Here is a 20,610-nt window from a genome sequence, read left to right as displayed (position 1 = left end):
AGTGATCAAATTAATGATTCTTTCTGTCATCCATTAGCTGCAGCCCCTGACCACATTTGTGTATGATGTTAGCGCCTTGGGGACGACGCTAACTTTAGCACACATTTGTTCAGCTCAAAGTGCAGCTAAACGTGATGATAACTGAATCTGAGATGTCCTAAAATGGCCACCATACAGACAGAAGCATCTCTGGATGTGGGTGACAACATGGCCTTTTCCCTGGTAGCACTCTGTCTCATCTTGACATTTTCTGCCCGACTAGTGTTTATGAGGTAGGAGCAAAGTATCGTTCTCTGGTCTGTAAGCGCTACAACCTCAGGGCCACTAGAATGAAGCGATAGTCTTTGTTCATACAAAATTACCGACACCTTGTTCTCTGATCTGACAGACTGATTTCTCCTGTTAGACGCTGCCCGGCCCCCCCGTCGGCTGCCAGGGTTCGTGTGAGCAGATGGTCTGGTACACCCCCGCCTTTGATCCAGGAGCCCACGTGCATGTCAAAGCTGATATCTCCATCTTGGCCGGCGTTGGTCAGTCCACCGGGTCCTTGATGATTGCGATGCCGCTCCTGCCCTTCACCGTAACGAGGACGAGCATCACAAGCACCGCGTGACGTCTTTGTCCATTTGGCAGCAGCTGCTGCTCGGCCTTCAGCCCCTCTGCACTGTTGTGAATAGCAGCCTCGGCTTCAATGTAAGTTTAGAGCTTAAAGCTAATTTCCCAAAGTCATTCATGAAGTGTTCTTTAAACAAAACCCTTTTCTGTGCCTTTTTTTTTTATTACAGCATGTACTTCATTAGGTTTACTTACCATGGTCGAACCTGAAATCAGTAAAGATTCTTCACTAATTTCTGAAAAGAAAATGAATTGTTAGAACCATGAGCTGTTTCATCCTCCACTCTTCTGATTTCAGGCTTTCCTCCCAGCGTTGGTGAGGTCCAGCGCTGATGATGGGCGACGAGGCTCTGCTCCCAGTCAGTGCTCCAGTTCACCCCAAAGGCACTGGATGCGGTTGAGGTCGTGGCTGAATTCCCCAAACTGGTACCACGAAGTGTGAGGTATGATGTTTAACACAGTGGTTCCTGGTGGCTCCTCACAGAGGTCACGGAGCTGTTTGTCTAAAAATGTGTTTGTTTGTTTTTTAAGTCATGCAGGGATGGAAATTTCATTCATCCGTATGGTTAAAAGAACAGTGGTTAAGTGGTTAGAAAAACTGATGTGCATACCTCTGTCAAACGTAAAGGCAGTTTATGAGAGACTGACACTAACCTTTCCATGCGTGTTTAACATGTACCAGTCGTTAGCCTTCCAACCAAAGTGGATTTTCCCTGCTAAAATAGTTTCTTTTAAATAGTTTTAGAGATTTGAAAATCTAAATCCTATATGAAAAAAAAAGGATTATCAGAGAAACATACTATAGTATGTGGACATATTTACATACTTTAGGACATAAAGTGTAGTTACAAAAATGTGATGTCATAAAGATGTAAATCATTTTAGCTCGTTAAACTGAAATAAGTGTAACCATGCCGTAATAAATCTGGTCATTTTATTTTTATTACGTCTCACACTTTGATTCCACATTAGAAGTTATTCATCTGGACAGTCCCACACAGAAAAGGGTTCAACAGTTTCCAACGTCTCCTCACAAGCTGGGAGAGAAAAAAAAACCTACCTGCCTGCACCTTTGAGATCAGGTATGTGACCTGATGACGAGGCAGGAGAGAACAATGAGTCCTTTTAGTTACTGGGAGTGATGGTCTGATGTTAGCTTAGCAAGACAAACAGGATTCCTTCAGCTCGACATAGTTAACACCTAAAGTAACAGGGATAATATTGAAAGAGGCACATCCACAAGGATAACGCTGCTGTGTGACACTTGAAACTCCTAGTTTGTATGTGTTTTAAGTGTTGAAGGAATAGTTTTTAGGGAAATACGCTTGTTAGCTTTCTGGCGGGGTGGATTTTGAAGGTGGATTTTGTTCACTGTGGACAGAGCCAGGCTAGCTGTGTTTGTGCTAGCTTAAGCTAAACTAAGGAGCTGCTGGTTGGACAGATAAGGGTAATATTATTATCTAGCTAATGCTAACTCTCCGCCAGAAAGAAAATAAGCATATCTCCTAAAACGTTTTGCTTTAAAACTGTTAGAATAACAGTTTTATCTAAGCTCACTCCTCATGTTTAGCTAGCTAGCTCTCTTAGCTTGGAGACAATGAAGAACGACAGGAAACCAAAAGATTCGACAAACAATTGAATTCATGTCCAGTTTAGCTTTTCTTTCGCCCTTGTCGTACTCCACAATACTGTCAGATTACAAGATACTGTATGGCACACACTAATAATGGTCCAATAGCTTGACATTTCAAAGTTTACATTTCAAAGTCAAGACAAAGTACAGGGACATAATCAACATAGAGCTATACACAGATTATAGACTTCATACAGCTGATGTTTTCTCCTATTTAGTATTTGTTTTGCAGAATTGTCACCAGAAAAACCTCTAATTACTACCTTTTGATTCTATCACATCAAACACTGAATTATAACAAAACAGTACTGTTCTCTTTGTTCATCCAGCCTATAATTTCCCTCAGTCCTCACTTTGCTGAGACCTCTCTCCTTTAAATCAAAGGTCAAACAGTGTCAAAGCCAAACTCCTTTGCGGGGAGTTTGTTGACTTGATAAGAAAGAAGATCTGACAGCTTTGACCTCAAGTCTGTTAAGTCCTTATTTGTGTCGGTCAAAGTCTGGATAATTTGTTTTGATTTAATTCGATTTGAGCGGCTGTCACTCAGCCGTGTTTGTCCGGCGAGTATCCTGGAGCTGAATTACCACATGAAGAGTCTTTTTGATGTTTTTCTGCAGCTGAACCTGTGCACTGGCAGCCTTTCCCACATCCACACGGAGAACGATTCAGTTTGAACAGCTCGGGTTAGATGATGCAGTGACACAAACCAACACAGGTGAACTTTGACAAAGTCTTTTTGAGAATTCATCTTGCGACAGTAAGCAGTTTGAGATGAATGACAAGGCTATTTTACAGAAGGAGCTTTCAGAGAGGACAGAGAGGCATCCTGGTCTCCACTGACGTTGTGTGGCCCCTTCCAGACCTCCTCCTCTTCTTTTTCCATCTGTTCTTTCCCCACACATCAGCTCTGCATCCCAGCCACAGGTTGGACCAGGAGAGGGAAGCTGGATCCTGAAGCAACATCGCGTCTAGGTGGCAAGACCTGCCGGCGAGAAGAGAAATCACGTCAAATCTGCAGGAATCGTTGTTGTTTAGAGTAGTGGAGAATGACCATAGATCAGTCATCCCTTCGACATTACATCTAATTAATCAAGCCATGAAACAGCCTAAAACCTGTTTGCTTTATATGATACTATGTGCATGTCAACTTCTACAGTATGCTTTTACAAATAAATACACCCTTTTGCTTTTAAACGCTGATTAATCCTTTAAAAATGAAATGCAAAAGCATCTCTGTTACTGTCATGCAGACAGTGTTGACTCTAGGAGGTCTCCCTGTTCTTCTAATTAGTGGATTCAAATTCATTAAGACAGCATCGGATAAATTAACTAAGCTGAATTAAACAATACGACATATTCAAATTCTGGAAAGCACTTGCAGGTAAAGATTAAATCCATTTTGATAAGCTAAATCTATCATTAAGTCATTATAATTACTGCAGTGGTTATTATTGTTATTTGGTTTCTGCACTGATTTATACAAAATGGGTAAACAATTAAAATAAGTAATTAAATTATGCTTTTCTGATGAATATCATTATTGTGTTGACTGCTTTTTTGATAATTGTATTGGTTATGACAGATTGTTGAAGGAGCACATGGTAAGTAAGGGTCCAAACTCACACGACTTTCTTTTAAATTCTAGTCAAGATTTTGGAGGAAATTGTCTGTCGGAAGAGTTAACGTCCCAAAAAGACTAATGATGTGGTTTTAAAGGCTGATTCTGACAGTTTCTTTCAGAATATATATTTGACCTTTTCAAGCAAGAAATGTGAAGGCAGCAGAAATGGGTTGTAATGGGAAGAAGAACTGAAATAAAATGGATGAATATATCTGATTTGGTGGTGGCATCAAAAATGAAAAGCCATGTATGAAAATCTGAAAATAAAGTCAGCTAGTTTATCCAGTCATGTCAGTTAAATGGCTATATATGTTTAAAGTTTGCTAACATTAGCCTCTGCAAGCTACTGGTCACACCAGAACAAGGAAGGCTCTAACCTATGAAACTATGAAACCATGAAACCTATGTACCTATGAAACCTATGAACCTATAAAACCTATGAAATATATGAACCTATGAAACCTATGAACCTAAAAAACATATGAACCTATGTACCTATGAAATCTATGAAATCTATGAACCTATGTACCTATGAAACCTGTGAACCTATGAAAACTTGTGAACCTATGAACCTATGAAACCTATGAACCTATGTACCTATGAAATCTATGAAATCTATGAACCTATAAAACCTATGAAACATATGAACCTATGAAACCTATGAACCTATGTACCTATGAAACCTATGAACCTATGTACCTATGAAACATATGAACCTATGAAACCTATGAACCTATGTACCTATGAAACCTTTGAACCTATGAACCTATGAAACCTATGAACCTAAAAAACATATGAAACTATGTACCTATGAAATCTATGAAACCTATGAAATCTACGAACCTATGTACCCATGAAACCTATGAATCATATGAACCTATGAATCCTATGAACCTATAAAACCTATGAAACATATGAACCTATGAAACCTATGAACCTATGTACCAATGAAACCTATGAAACTATGAAACCATGTAACCTATGAACCTATGAAACCTATGAACCTATGAAACCTATGTACCTATGAAATCTATGAAACCTATGAAATCTATGAACCTATGTACCTATGAAACCTATGAAACATATGAACCTATGAAACCTATGTACCTATGAAACCTATGAACCTATAAAACCTATGAAACATATGAACCTATGAAACCTATGAACCTAAGTACTTATGAAACCTGTGAAACCTATGAAACTATGAAACCATGAAACCTATGTAACATATGAACCTATGAAACCTATGAACCTATGTACCAATGAAACCTATGAACCTATGTAACCTATGAAGCTATGAAACCTATGAAACATATGAACCTATGAAACCAATGAACCCATGAAACCTATGAACCTATGTACCTATGAAACCTAGGTACCTATGAAACATATGAACCTATGAAACCTATGAATCACATGAACCTATGAAACCTATGAAACTATGAAACCTATGAACCTATGAACCTATGTACCTATGAAACCTATGAAACTATGAAACCTATGAACCCATGTAACCTATAAAACCTATGAAACATATGAACCTATGAAACCTATGAACCTAAAAAACATATGAACCTATGTACCTATGAAATCTATGAAACCTATGAACCTAAAAAACATATGAACCTATGTACCTATGAAATCTACTAACCTATGTACCTATGAAACCTATGAAACCTATAAAATCTATGAACCTATGTACCCATGAAACCTATGAATCATGTGAACCTATGAAACCTATGAAACCTATAAAACCTATGAAACATATGAACCTATGAAACCTATGAACCTATGTACCTATGAAACCTGTGAAACCTATGAAACTATGAAACCATGAAACCTATGTGACCTATGAACCTATGAAACCTATGAACCTATGTACCAATGAAACCTATGAACCTATGAAACCTATGTACCTATGAAACCAATGAACCCATGAAACCTATGAAACCTATGTACCTATGAAACATATGAACCTATGAAACCTATGAACCTATGTACCTATGAAACCTATGAACCTATGAAACTTTGAAACCTATGAACCTATGTAACCTATGAACCTAAAAAACATATGAACCTAGGTACCTATGAAATCTATGAAACCTATGAAATCTCTGAACCTATGTACCTATGAAACCTATGAATCACATGAACCTATGAAATCTCTGAACCTATGTACCTATGTACCTATGAAACCTATGAATCACATGAACCTATGAAACCTATGAACCTATGAAACCTATGAAACTATGAACCTATGTACCTATGAAACCTATGAAACCTATGAAACTATGAAACCTATGAACCTAAAAAACATATGAACCTATGTACCTATGAAATCTATGAAATCTATGAACCTATGTACCTATGAAACCAATGAACCTATGAAACCAATGAACCTATAAAACCAATGAAACATATGAACCTATGTACGTATGAACCTATGTACTTATGAAACCTGTGAAACCTATGAAACTATGAAACCATGAAACCTATGTAACCTATGAACCTATGAAACCTATGAAACCTATGAAACATATGAACCTATGAAACCTATGAACCTATGTACCTATGAAACCTTTGAACCTACGAACCTATGTAACCTATGAACCTATAAAACCTATGAAACATATGAACCTATGAAACCTATGAACCTAAAAAACATATGAACCTATGTACCTATGAAATCTATGAAACCTATGAAATCTACGAACCTATGTACCCATGAAACCTATGAATCATATGAACCTATGAACCTATGTACCTATGAAACCTATGAAACTATGAAACCATGAAACCTATGTAACCTATGAACCTATGAAACCTATGAACCTATGAAACCTATGAACCTATGAAAACTATGTACCTATGAACCTATGTACCTATGAAACCTATGTACCTATGAAACATATGAACCTATGAAACCTATGAACCTATGTACCTATGTACCTATGAAACCTATGAAACCTATGAATCACATGAACCTATGAAACCTATGAACCTATGAAACCTATGAAACTATAAAACCTATGAACCTATGTACCGATGAAACCTATGAAACTATGAAACCTATGAACCTAAAAAACATATGAACCTATGTACCTATGAAATCTATGAACCTATGTACCTATGAAACCTATGAACCTATGAAACATATGAACCTATGAAACCTATGAACCTATAAAACCTATGAAACATATGAACCTATGAAACCTATGTACTTATGAAACCTGTGAAACCTATGAAACTATGAAACCATGAAACCTATGTAACCTATGAACCTATGAAACCTATGAACCTATGTACCTATGAAACCTATGAACCTATGAAACTATGAAACCTATGAACCTATAAAACCTATGAAACCTATGAACCTAAAAAACATATGAACCTATGTACCTATGAAATTTTTGAAACCTATGAAATCTATGAACCTATGTACCTATGTACCTATGAAACCTATGAATCATATGAACCTATGTAACCTATGAAACATATGAAACCTATGAAACTATGAAACCTATGAACCTATGAAACCTATGAACCTATGAAACCTGTGAACCTATGAAACCTAAGAAACTATGACACCTATGAACCTATGAAACATATGAACCTATGAAACCTATGAACCTATGTACCTATGAAACCTATGAACCTATGAAACCTATGTACCTATGAAACCTATGTACCTAAAAAAACCTATAAAACATATGAACCTATGAACCCATGAAACCCATGAACCTATGTACCTATGAAACATATGAACCTAAAAAACATATGAACCTATGTACCTATGAAATCTATGAAACCTATGAACCTATGAAACCTATGAACCTATGAAACATATGAACCTATGAACCTATGAAACCTATGAACCTATGAACCTATAAAATATATGAACCTATGAAACCTATGAACCTATGTACCTATGAAACCTATGAACCTATGAAACCTATGAACCTATGAAACCTATGAAACATATGAACCTATGAAACCTATAAACCTAAAAAACATATGAACCTATGTACCTATGAAATCTATGAAACCTATGAAACTATGAAACTATGAAACCTATGAACCTATGAAACCTATGAACCTATGAAACATATGAACCTATGAAACCTATGAACCTATGTACCCATGAAACCTATGAAACCTATGAACCTATGTACCTATGAAACCTATGAACCTATGAAACCTATGTACCTATGAAACCTATAAAACATATGAACCTATGAACCTATGAAACCTATGAACCTATGCACCTATGAAACCTATGGACCTACGAACCTATGTACCTATGAAACCTATAAAACATATGAACCTCTGAACCTATGAAACCTATGAACCTATGTACCTATGAAACCTATGAACCTATGAACCTATGTACCTATGAAACCTATGAACCTATGAAACTATGAAACCTATGTACCTATGAAACCAATGAACCCATGAAACCTATGAAACCTATGTACCTATGAAACATATGAACCTATGAAACCTATGAACCTATGTACCTATGAAACCTATGAACCTATGAAACTTTGAAACCTATGAACCTATGTAACCTATGAACCTAAAAAACATATGAACCTATGTACCTATGAAATCTATGAAACCTATGAAATCTCTGAACCTATGTACCTATGAAACCTATGAATCACATGAACCTATGAAATCTCTGAACCTATGTACCTATGTACCTATGAAACCTATGAATCACATGAACCTATGAAACCTATGAACCTATGAAACCTATGAAACTATGAACCTATGTACCTATGAAACCTATGAAACTATGAAACCTATGAACCTAAAAAACATATGAACCTATGTACCTATGAAATCTATGAAACCTATGAAATCTATGAACCTATGTACCTATGAAACCAATGAACCTATGAAACCAATGAACCTATAAAACCAATGAAACATATGAACCTATGTACCTATGAACCTATGTACTTATGAAACCTGTGAAACCTATGAAACTATGAAACCATGAAACCTATGTAACCTATGAACCTATGAAACCTATGAAACACATGAACCTATGAAACCTATGAACCTATGTACCTATGAAACCTTTGAACCTACGAACCTATGTAACCTATGAACCTATAAAACCTATGAAACATATGAACTTATGAAACCTATGAACCTAAAAAACATATGAACCTATGTACCTATGAAATCTATGAAACCTATGAAATCTACGAACCTATGTACCCATGAAACCTATGAATCATATGAACCTATGAACCTATGTACCTATGAAACCTATGAAACTATGAAACCATGAAACCTATGTAACCTATGAACCTATGAAACCTATGAACCTATGAAACCTATGAACCTATGAAACCTATGTACCTATGAAACCAATGAACCCATGAAACCTATGAACCTATGTACCTATGAAACCTATGTACCTATGAAACATATGAACCTATGAAACCTATGAACCTATGTACCTATGTACCTATGAAACCTATGAATCACATGAACCTATGAAACCTATGAACCTATAAAACCTATGAAACCTATGAACCTAAAAAACATATGAACCTATGTACCTATGAAATTTTTGAAACCTATGAAATCTATGAACCTATGTACCTATGTACCTATGAAACCTATGAATCATATGAACCTATGTAACCTATGAAACATATGAAACCTATGAACCTATGAAAACTATGAACCTATGAAACCTGTGAACCTATGAAACCTAAGAAACTATGACACCTATGAACCTATGAAACATATGAACCTATGAAACCTATGAACCTATGTACCTATGAAACCTATGAACCTATGAAACCTATGTACCTATGAAACCTATGTACCTATAAAACCTATAAAACATATGAACCTATGAACCCATGAAACCTATGAACCTATGTACCTATGAAACATATGAACCTAAAAAACATATGAACCTATGTACCTATGAAATCTATGAAACCTATGAACCTATGAAACCTATGAACCTATGAAACATATGAACCTATGAACCTATGAAACCTATGAACCTATGAACCTATAAAACCTATGAAATATATGAACCTATGAAACCTATGAACCTATGTACCTATGAAACCTATGAACCTATGAAACCTATGAACCTATGAAACCTATGAAACATATGAACCTATAAACCTAAAAAACATATGAACCTATGTACCTATGAAATCTATGAAACCTATGAAACTATGAAACTATGAAACCTATGAACCTATGAAACCTATGAACCTATGAAACATATGAACCTATGAAACCTATGAACCTATGTACCCATGAAACCTATGAAACCTATGAACCTATGTACCTATGAAATCTATGAAACCTATGAACCTATGAAACCTATGAACCTCTGAAACATATGAACCTATGAAACCTATGAACCTATGTACCCATGAAACCTATGAAACATATGAACCTATGTACCTATGAAATCTATGAAACCTATGAACCTATGAAACCTATGAACCTATGAAACATATGAACCTATGAACCTATGAAACCTATGAACCTATAAAACCTATGAAACATGTGAACCTATGAACCTAAAAAACATATGAACCTATGTACCTATGAAATCTATGAAACCTATGAAATTTATGAACCTATGTACCTATGAAACCTATGAATCATATGAACCTATGAAACCTATGAACCTATGAAACCTATGAACCTATGTAACCTATGAACCTATAAAACCTATGAAACATATGAACCTATGAAACCTATGAACCTAAAAAACATATGAACCTATGTTCCTATGAAATCTATGAAACCTATGAAACCTATGAACCTATGAACCTATGAAACCTATGAACCTATGAAACCTGTGAACCTATGAAACCTAAGAAACTATGAAACCTATGAACCTATGTACCCATGAAACCTATGAACCTATGTACCTATGAAACCTATGAACCTATGAACCTATGAAACCTATGAACCTATAAAACCTATGAAATATATGAACCTATGAAACCTATGAACCTATGTACCTATGAAACATATGAACCTATGAAACCTATGAACCTATGTACCTATGAAACCTATGAACCTATAAAACCTATGAAACATATGAACCTATGAAACCTATGAACCTAAAAAACATATGAACCTATGTACCTATGAAACCTATGAAATCTATGAACCTATGTACCTATGTACCTATGAAACCTATGAAACCTATGAATCATATGAACCTATGAAACATATGAAACCTATGAAACTATGAAACTATGAAACCTATGAACCTATGAAACCTATAAACCTATGAAACCTGTGAACCTATGAAACCTATAAACCTAAAAAACATATGAACCTATGTACCTATGAAATCTATGAAACCTATGAAACTATGAAACTATGAAACCTATGAACCTATGAAACCTATGAACCTATGAAACATATGAAACCTATGAACCTATGTACCCATGAAACCTATGAAACCTATGAACCTATGTACCTATGAAACCTATGAACCTATGAAACCTATGTACCTATGAAACCTATAAAACATATGAACCTATGAACCCATGAAACCTATGAACCTATGTACCTATGAAACATATGAACCTAAAAAACATATGAACCTATGTACCTATGAAATCTATGAAACCTATGAACCTATGAAACCTATGAACCTATGAAACATATGAACCTATGAACCTATGAAACCTATGAACCTATGAACCTATAAAACCTATGAAATATATGAACCTATGAAACCTATGAACCTATGTACCTATGAAACCTATGAACCTATGAAACCTATGAACCTATGAAACCTATGAAACATATGAACCTATGAAACCTATAAACCTAAAAAACATATGAACCTATGTACCTATGAAATCTATGAAACCTATGAAACTATGAAACTATGAAACCTATGAACCTATGAACCTATGAAACATATGAACCTATGAAACCTATGAACCTATGTACCCATGAAACCTATGAAACCTATGAACCTATGTACCTATGTACCTATGAAACCTATGAATCACATGAACCTATGAAACCTATGAACCTATAAAACCTATGAAACCTATGAACCTAAAAAACATATGAACCTATGTACCTATGAAATTTTTGAAACCTATGAAATCTATGAACCTATGTACCTATGTACCTATGAAACCTATGAATCATATGAACCTATGTAACCTATGAAACATATGAAACCTATGAACCTATGAAAACTATGAACCTATGAAACCTGTGAACCTATGAAACCTAAGAAACTATGACACCTATGAACCTATGAAACATATGAACCTATGAAACCTATGAACCTATGTACCTATGAAACCTATGAACCTATGAAACCTATGTACCTATGAAACCTATGTACCTATAAAACCTATAAAACATATGAACCTATGAACCCATGAAACCTATGAACCTATGTACCTATGAAACATATGAACCTAAAAAACATATGAACCTATGTACCTATGAAATCTATGAAACCTATGAACCTATGAAACCTATGAACCTATGAAACATATGAACCTATGAACCTATGAAACCTATGAACCTATGAACCTATAAAACCTATGAAATATATGAACCTATGAAACCTATGAACCTATGTACCTATGAAACCTATGAACCTATGAAACCTATGAACCTATGAAACCTATGAAACATATGAACCTATAAACCTAAAAAACATATGAACCTATGTACCTATGAAATCTATGAAACCTATGAAACTATGAAACTATGAAACCTATGAACCTATGAAACCTATGAACCTATGAAACATATGAACCTATGAAACCTATGAACCTATGTACCCATGAAACCTATGAAACCTATGAACCTATGTACCTATGAAATCTATGAAACCTATGAACCTATGAAACCTATGAACCTCTGAAACATATGAACCTATGAAACCTATGAACCTATGTACCCATGAAACCTATGAAACATATGAACCTATGTACCTATGAAATCTATGAAACCTATGAACCTATGAAACCTATGAACCTATGAAACATATGAACCTATGAACCTATGAAACCTATGAACCTATAAAACCTATGAAACATGTGAACCTATGAACCTAAAAAACATATGAACCTATGTACCTATGAAATCTATGAAACCTATGAAATTTATGAACCTATGTACCTATGAAACCTATGAATCATATGAACCTATGAAACCTATGAACCTATGAAACCTATGAACCTATGTAACCTATGAACCTATAAAACCTATGAAACATATGAACCTATGAAACCTATGAACCTAAAAAACATATGAACCTATGTTCCTATGAAATCTATGAAACCTATGAAACCTATGAACCTATGAACCTATGAAACCTATGAACCTATGAAACCTGTGAACCTATGAAACCTAAGAAACTATGAAACCTATGAACCTATGTACCCATGAAACCTATGAACCTATGTACCTATGAAACCTATGAACCTATGAACCTATGAAACCTATGAACCTATAAAACCTATGAAATATATGAACCTATGAAACCTATGAACCTATGTACCTATGAAACATATGAACCTATGAAACCTATGAACCTATGTACCTATGAAACCTATGAACCTATAAAACCTATGAAACATATGAACCTATGAAACCTATGAACCTAAAAAACATATGAACCTATGTACCTATGAAACCTATGAAATCTATGAACCTATGTACCTATGTACCTATGAAACCTATGAAACCTATGAATCATATGAACCTATGAAACATATGAAACCTATGAAACTATGAAACTATGAAACCTATGAACCTATGAAACCTATAAACCTATGAAACCTGTGAACCTATGAAACCTATAAACCTAAAAAACATATGAACCTATGTACCTATGAAATCTATGAAACCTATGAAACTATGAAACTATGAAACCTATGAACCTATGAAACCTATGAACCTATGAAACATATGAAACCTATGAACCTATGTACCCATGAAACCTATGAAACCTATGAACCTATGTACCTATGAAACCTATGAACCTATGAAACCTATGTACCTATGAAACCTATAAAACATATGAACCTATGAACCCATGAAACCTATGAACCTATGTACCTATGAAACATATGAACCTAAAAAACATATGAACCTATGTACCTATGAAATCTATGAAACCTATGAACCTATGAAACCTATGAACCTATGAAACATATGAACCTATGAACCTATGAAACCTATGAACCTATGAACCTATAAAACCTATGAAATATATGAACCTATGAAACCTATGAACCTATGTACCTATGAAACCTATGAACCTATGAAACCTATGAACCTATGAAACCTATGAAACATATGAACCTATGAAACCTATAAACCTAAAAAACATATGAACCTATGTACCTATGAAATCTATGAAACCTATGAAACTATGAAACTATGAAACCTATGAACCTATGAACCTATGAAACATATGAACCTATGAAACCTATGAACCTATGTACCCATGAAACCTATGAAACCTATGAACCTATGTACCTATGAAATCTATGAAACCTATGAACCTATGAAACCTATGAACCTATGAAACATATGAACCTATGAAACCTATGAACCTATGTACCCATGAAACCTATGAAACATATGAACCTATGTACCTATGAAATCTATGAAACCTATGAACCTATGAAACCTATGAACCTATGAAACATATGAACCTATGAACCTATGAAACCTATGAACCTATAAAACCTATGAAACATGTGAACCTATGAACCTAAAAAACATATGAACCTATGTACCTATGAAATCTATGAAACCTATGAAATTTATGAACCTATGTACCTATGAAACCTATGAATCATATGAACCTATGAAACCTATGAACCTATGAAACCTATGAACCTATGTAACCTATGAACCTATAAAACCTATGAAACATATGAACCTATGAAACCTATGAACCTAAAAAACATATGAACCTATGTTCCTATGAAATCTATGAAACCTATGAAACCTATGAAACTATGAACCTATGAAACCTATGAAACTATGAACCTATGAAACCTATGAACCTATGAAACCTGTGAACCTATGAAACCTAAGAAACTATGAAACCTATGAACCTATGTACCCATGAAACCTATGAACCTATGTACCTATGAAACCTATGAACCTATGAACCTATGAAACCTATGAACCTATAAAACCTATGAAATATATGAACCTATGAAACCTATGAACCTATGTACCTATGAAACATATGAACCTATGAAACCTATGAACCTATGTACCTATGAAACCTATGAACCTATAAAACCTATGAAACATATGAACCTATGAAACCTATGAACCTAAAAAACATATGAACCTATGTACCTATGAAACCTATGAAATCTATGAACCTATGTACCTATGAAACCTATGAAACCTATGAATCATATGAACCTATGAAACATATGAAACCTATGAAACTATGAAACTATGAAACCTATGAACCTATGAAACCTATAAACCTATGAAACCTGTGAACCTATGAAACCTATAAACCTAAAAAACATATGAACCTATGTACCTATGAAATCTATGAAACCTATGAAACTATGAAACTATGAAACCTATGAACCTATGAAACCTATGAACCTATGAAACATATGAAACCTATGAACCTATGTACCCATGAAACCTATGAAACCTATGAACCTATGTACCTATGAAACCTATGAACCTATGAAACCTATGTACCTATGAAACCTATAAAACATATGAACCTATGAACCTATGAAACCTATGAACCTATGCACCTATGAAACCTATGGACCTACGAACCTATGTACCTATGAAACCTATAAAACATATGAACCTCTGAACCTATGAAACCTATGAACCTATGTACCTATGAAACCTATGAACCTATGAACCTATGCACCTATGAAACCTATGAACCTATGAAACTATGAAACCTATGAACCTATGTAACCTATGAACCTATGAAACCTATGAAACCTATGAACCTATGTACCTATGAAACCTATGAACCTATGAACCTATGAAACCTATGAACCTATGAAACCTATGAACCTATGTACCTATGAAACCTGTGAACCTATGAAACCTATGAAACCTATGAACCTATGTACCAATGAAACCTATGAACCTATGAAACCTATGAAACATATGAACCAATGAAACCTATGTACCTATGAAACCATGAAACCTATGTAACCTATGAAACCTATGAACCTATGTACCAATGAAACCTATGAAACATATGAACCAATGAAACCTATGTACCTATGAAACCAATGAACCCATGAAACCTATGAAACCTATGAACCTATGTACCTATGAAACCTATGAACCTATGAAACCTATGAACCTATAAAACCTATGAAATATATGAACCTATGAAACCTATGAACCTATGTACCTATGAAACCTATGAACCTATGAAACCTATGAAACCTATGAACCTATGTACCTATGAAACCTATGAACCTATGAAACTATGAAACCTATGAACCTATGTAACCTATGAACCTATAAAACCTATGAAACATATGAACCTATGAAACCTATGAACCTATGTACCTATGAAACCTATGAAACCTATGAATCATATGAACCTATGAAACATATGAAACCTATGAAACTATGAACCTATGAACCTATGAAACCTATGAACCTATGAAACCTGTGAACCTATGAACCTATGAAACATATGAACCTATGAAACCTATGAAACCTATGAACCTATGTAACCTATGAACCTATGTAACCTATGAAACTATGAAACCTATGAAACCTAAGAAACTATGAAACCTATGAACCTATGAAACATATGAACCCATGAAACCTATGAACCTATGTACCTATGAAACCTATGAAACCTATGTACCTATGAACCCTATGGACCTACGAACCTATGTACCTATGAAACCTATAAAACATATGAACCTATGAACCTATGAAACCTATGAACCTATGAAACCTATGAAACCTATGAACCTACGAACCTATGTACCTATGAAACCTATGAACCTATGAAACTATGAAACCTATGAACCTATGTAACCTATGTACCTATAAAACCTATGAAACCTATGAACCTATGAAACCTATGTACCTATGAAACCTATGAACCTATGTAACCTATGAAACTATGAAACCTATGAACCTATGTACATATGAAACTTATGAACCTATGAAACCTATGAACCTATGAAACCTATGAACCTATGTACCTATGAAATCTATGAAACCTATCAAATCTATGAACCTATGAACCTAAAAAACATATGAACCTATGTACCTATGAAATCTATGAAATCTATGAACCTATGTACCTATGAATCATATGAACCTATGAAACCTATGAACCTATGAAACCTATGAAACTATGAACCTATGAAACCTATGAACCTATGAAACATATGAACCTATGTACCTATGAAATCTATGAAACCTATAAAATCTATGAACCTATATACCTATGAAACCTATGAACCTCTGAACCTATGAAACCTATGAACCTATGTACCTATGAAACCTATGAACCTATGAAACCGATGAAACCTATGAACCTATGAAACCTATGAACCTATGTACCTATGAAACCTATGAAACCTATATACCTATGAACCCTATGAACCTATGAACCTATGTACCTATGAAACCTATGAACCCTATGAAACCTATGAAACTTATGAACCCTATGAAACCTACGAACCTATGTACCTATGAAACCTATGAACGCTATGAAACCTACGAACCTATGTACCTATGAAACCTATGAACCCTATGAAACCTACGAACCTATGTACCTATGAAACCTATGATCGTTTAGTGTCAACTATCAGTAAATGATAACCGGAAATAATTTTCCCCAATTTTCAGAAAAATACATGAGATCTGGAACAAAGTTTTTAGGGATTTCTTAAGGAAACAAAGGGGGAAAACTGGATGTAAAGTGTGTCATGACAGGAACAATTTTAAGAAAATTCAGGATTTTTGCTTGAGAGGCACAGTGGTAACATCAAGTTAAAGACTGACGTTACAGACATTGAACTCAGACATGAAGCTTACCTGCGTCTGTGTGACTGCTTTACCATTAACAGATGTTATATGGCGTTATTGCCGCTCTCTGCGGAGAAACAGACAGAAACCAGTTCAGTATGGAGTATTCATTTTTAATCAGCAGGTGGCAGCATGACCTAAACCCTCTCCTCTCAACCAACTACAGCTGGTGAGTTAAAGCGCCCCCCAGATGTTTCTAATGTGGACAGGTGTCACTATCCATCCTCCTGAGTGACAAGACGAGAAAACATTACATTTAAACCTCATATTTTGTTTGATGAATCCCCAAACTTTTCACTTTCACTCTCATATTTCACATACATCTGCTGCTCTTTCTCTCTCCTCCTCCTCCTCCTCGCCTCATTATCCCCATCTCTCTCTCTCTCCCTCTCTCTTGTCCTTCCTCTCCGGTCTCTCCGGTTGATAATGGCTTCTTCCTTCCAGTCTTTTTGCTTATACGAGCTAACAGGCAACTGTGTCCCGGCTGATAGGGTGGCTGTGATTCATTTAGACAGGCTGGCAGCAAGCTGTGTAAACAGCCATTAGTAATTCATGACTCTGTCCAGCATCCCCAGGCTTCAATTAACCCTTGCTATTGGTGCATTCTTCCTCTCAGTCACCCATCTTTCTCTCCCTCCCTGCCTCTTCTCTCATTGCTTTTCATCTCCGTCCTCCTTCATCTGTATTCTCCTCTTCTTCCTGCCTCCTCACTGTTTAAATCATTCTCTTTGGTTCAGAGTGCAGTTGTCATCTCGCCCAATCAGGAAAGAAAAACCTCATTGGTAAGAGAAGCAAGCAAAAGCAGCCGAGCAGGTGGTAGACACCATCCATTTAATTCATGCAAATTAATAACTTGAGCATGGGAAAGCCAATTAAGCAGGAAAACTTGGAGGTGTGGATGTAATGTCCTCAGACAAAAAACAAGACTTGAAGCTCACTTTGACTTTTCTTGGACTTGAGCGTCATGATTTAAAAGACTTATAATACGCTCCCCAAGCCAGAATGGAATAAAACCTTGGCTGGACTGGCTGCCACATGCACGGAGCAGACAGTCAGGCAAGCGTTCAAATTGATTTTCTAATAAGGTTAGCAGCACTTGCTTTGTTTTATTTTGAAAATAGCCTGGATCTCATTTCAGGTGTAATTGCACAACAGCTTTTTTTCTTTCTTTTTTTTTGGTATTACCAAAGTGTCTCTTTTAAAGCTCTCCATGAATCACCATGAAATGGGTTTTGAAAAGTACAGAATGTACTATTACTCTTTTGGTCTTTCCCCTTTTGAGAAAGAAATGGAGACAAACCTGGTGAAGAAAGTGTTACAGCTGTCGCTGATTTTTAGCATTTAGCTCTGTTTCCCTCTCAGGTTAATTCATTTGAACACCTGTTAGAAGCCTGAAGTGGTAAAAAATCCAGTATCTCACAATTAAAAAGCAAAGATGAGAGAAAAGTCAGCAAAATACATAGAATTTGTCACTTATTTCCACACTTCTTAATGAAATCTTTGATCCGTTGATCAAGCATCATTACTGCAGCTTTTCTGTCTGAATCCCTTTGGGTTTTTAAATTATTCCTCAGACCAAAAAATACATTTGTAAGATGGCTTCGGGAGCTTTTGATGACATTTTTGTTCTCATTTTCATGATGTTATAGTCAAAACAAGACTAAGAGAAAGAACAATTAACAGATTCATTGATGGTGAAAATAGCCTCGTTAAGACTTGAGAAACAAAGCTGTGACTTGAGGAACAATGAATTGTTCCCACCTCTGCTACGCAGCATGGACAAAAGTATGTGGACCCTTGGACATTAGACCCACATTTGATTATGATATCTCCAAAATGTAAATGGAATATGAGGGATTTTGCTCTTTGCAGGGATTTGCTCCCATTCAGTCGCAAGAGCATTAGCCAAATCCAACAATGTGCTGTACGATTTCCCTAACATGCGCTGCCTGTGTCTACCCAAAGAGTCAGGAAGGTATTATCCTCTTACTGTCTCCCAGCAGCTCCTCAGACATCAGACTGTCCTGACGGTTTCCCAAGACGAAGGCCAGGAAGGAGAGGATGAGAGCGTCCATGATGCCCATGATGGCGAGGATGTAGGCCCAGCGCACCGAGCAGGCCCCCAGAGTGTACTTATCCGTCTGCTCGCCACACATCCTCTTCACCTCGTCGCTGTCCCAGCCATCTGGGTAGATCATGCAGCCCAGAATCAGACATGTACCTGGATCAGGAAGAGAGAAAGATGGGTTAGTGTTTAAGGGCTTAACTGGCTACCAAGAGAGGACTTTATGTTGGATTTGATGTTCTCTGTAAACCTAAACCTATAAAACATGTAGAAGAGTAACAGTGTGTACAGTGTTCAGTGTAAAAACAGCGTGCTGAGGGGAGGTGTGAGATGGCTTTTATTTACACTTAAGCTTGAAGTATGGTTAATGAAATGCTAATTCATACAGGCTGTATTAACAGAGGATCTAAATCTTATAAGCACACAGAACTCCAAGAAGAACCAGGATAATATTCCACCATAAATATTGTTCATTGTAATTTGATTTATGATGATTATGGCTTACTAATCTAAGTGCAAATGGTGTTAAGACACATGAAAGGAGTGTGCACACATACTGTGATTCTGCAGTTACACTACATGGAAAGCTCAACGAATTAATTCAACTAA

General features: G+C 35.8%; 1 protein-coding gene across 1 annotated transcript in view; it reads right to left on the bottom strand.

Moving 5' to 3' along the window:
• Positions 1-1,532: 1,532 nt before the first annotated feature.
• lhfpl3 (LHFPL tetraspan subfamily member 3) overlaps positions 1,533-20,610 on the bottom strand; it is a 53,721-nt gene continuing 34,643 nt past the window's right edge. Inside the window, exons 3-5 of the mRNA XM_076722688.1 lie at positions 19,927-20,157; positions 17,946-18,003; positions 1,533-3,230 (exon numbers count right to left, since the gene is read on the bottom strand). Coding sequence (XP_076578803.1) covers positions 17,981-18,003; positions 19,927-20,157 — 254 coding nt within the window. The 3' untranslated portion in view covers positions 1,533-3,230; positions 17,946-17,980. The remainder of the gene's footprint in view (positions 3,231-17,945; positions 18,004-19,926; positions 20,158-20,610) is intronic.

This window comes from Chaetodon auriga, chromosome 22 (genome assembly GCF_051107435.1).
Source record: "Chaetodon auriga isolate fChaAug3 chromosome 22, fChaAug3.hap1, whole genome shotgun sequence".
Classification (NCBI taxonomy): domain Eukaryota; kingdom Metazoa; phylum Chordata; class Actinopteri; order Chaetodontiformes; family Chaetodontidae; genus Chaetodon; species Chaetodon auriga.
Note: the sequence above shows the minus strand (reverse complement) of the source record. Positions and strands in the feature narration are given on the sequence as shown.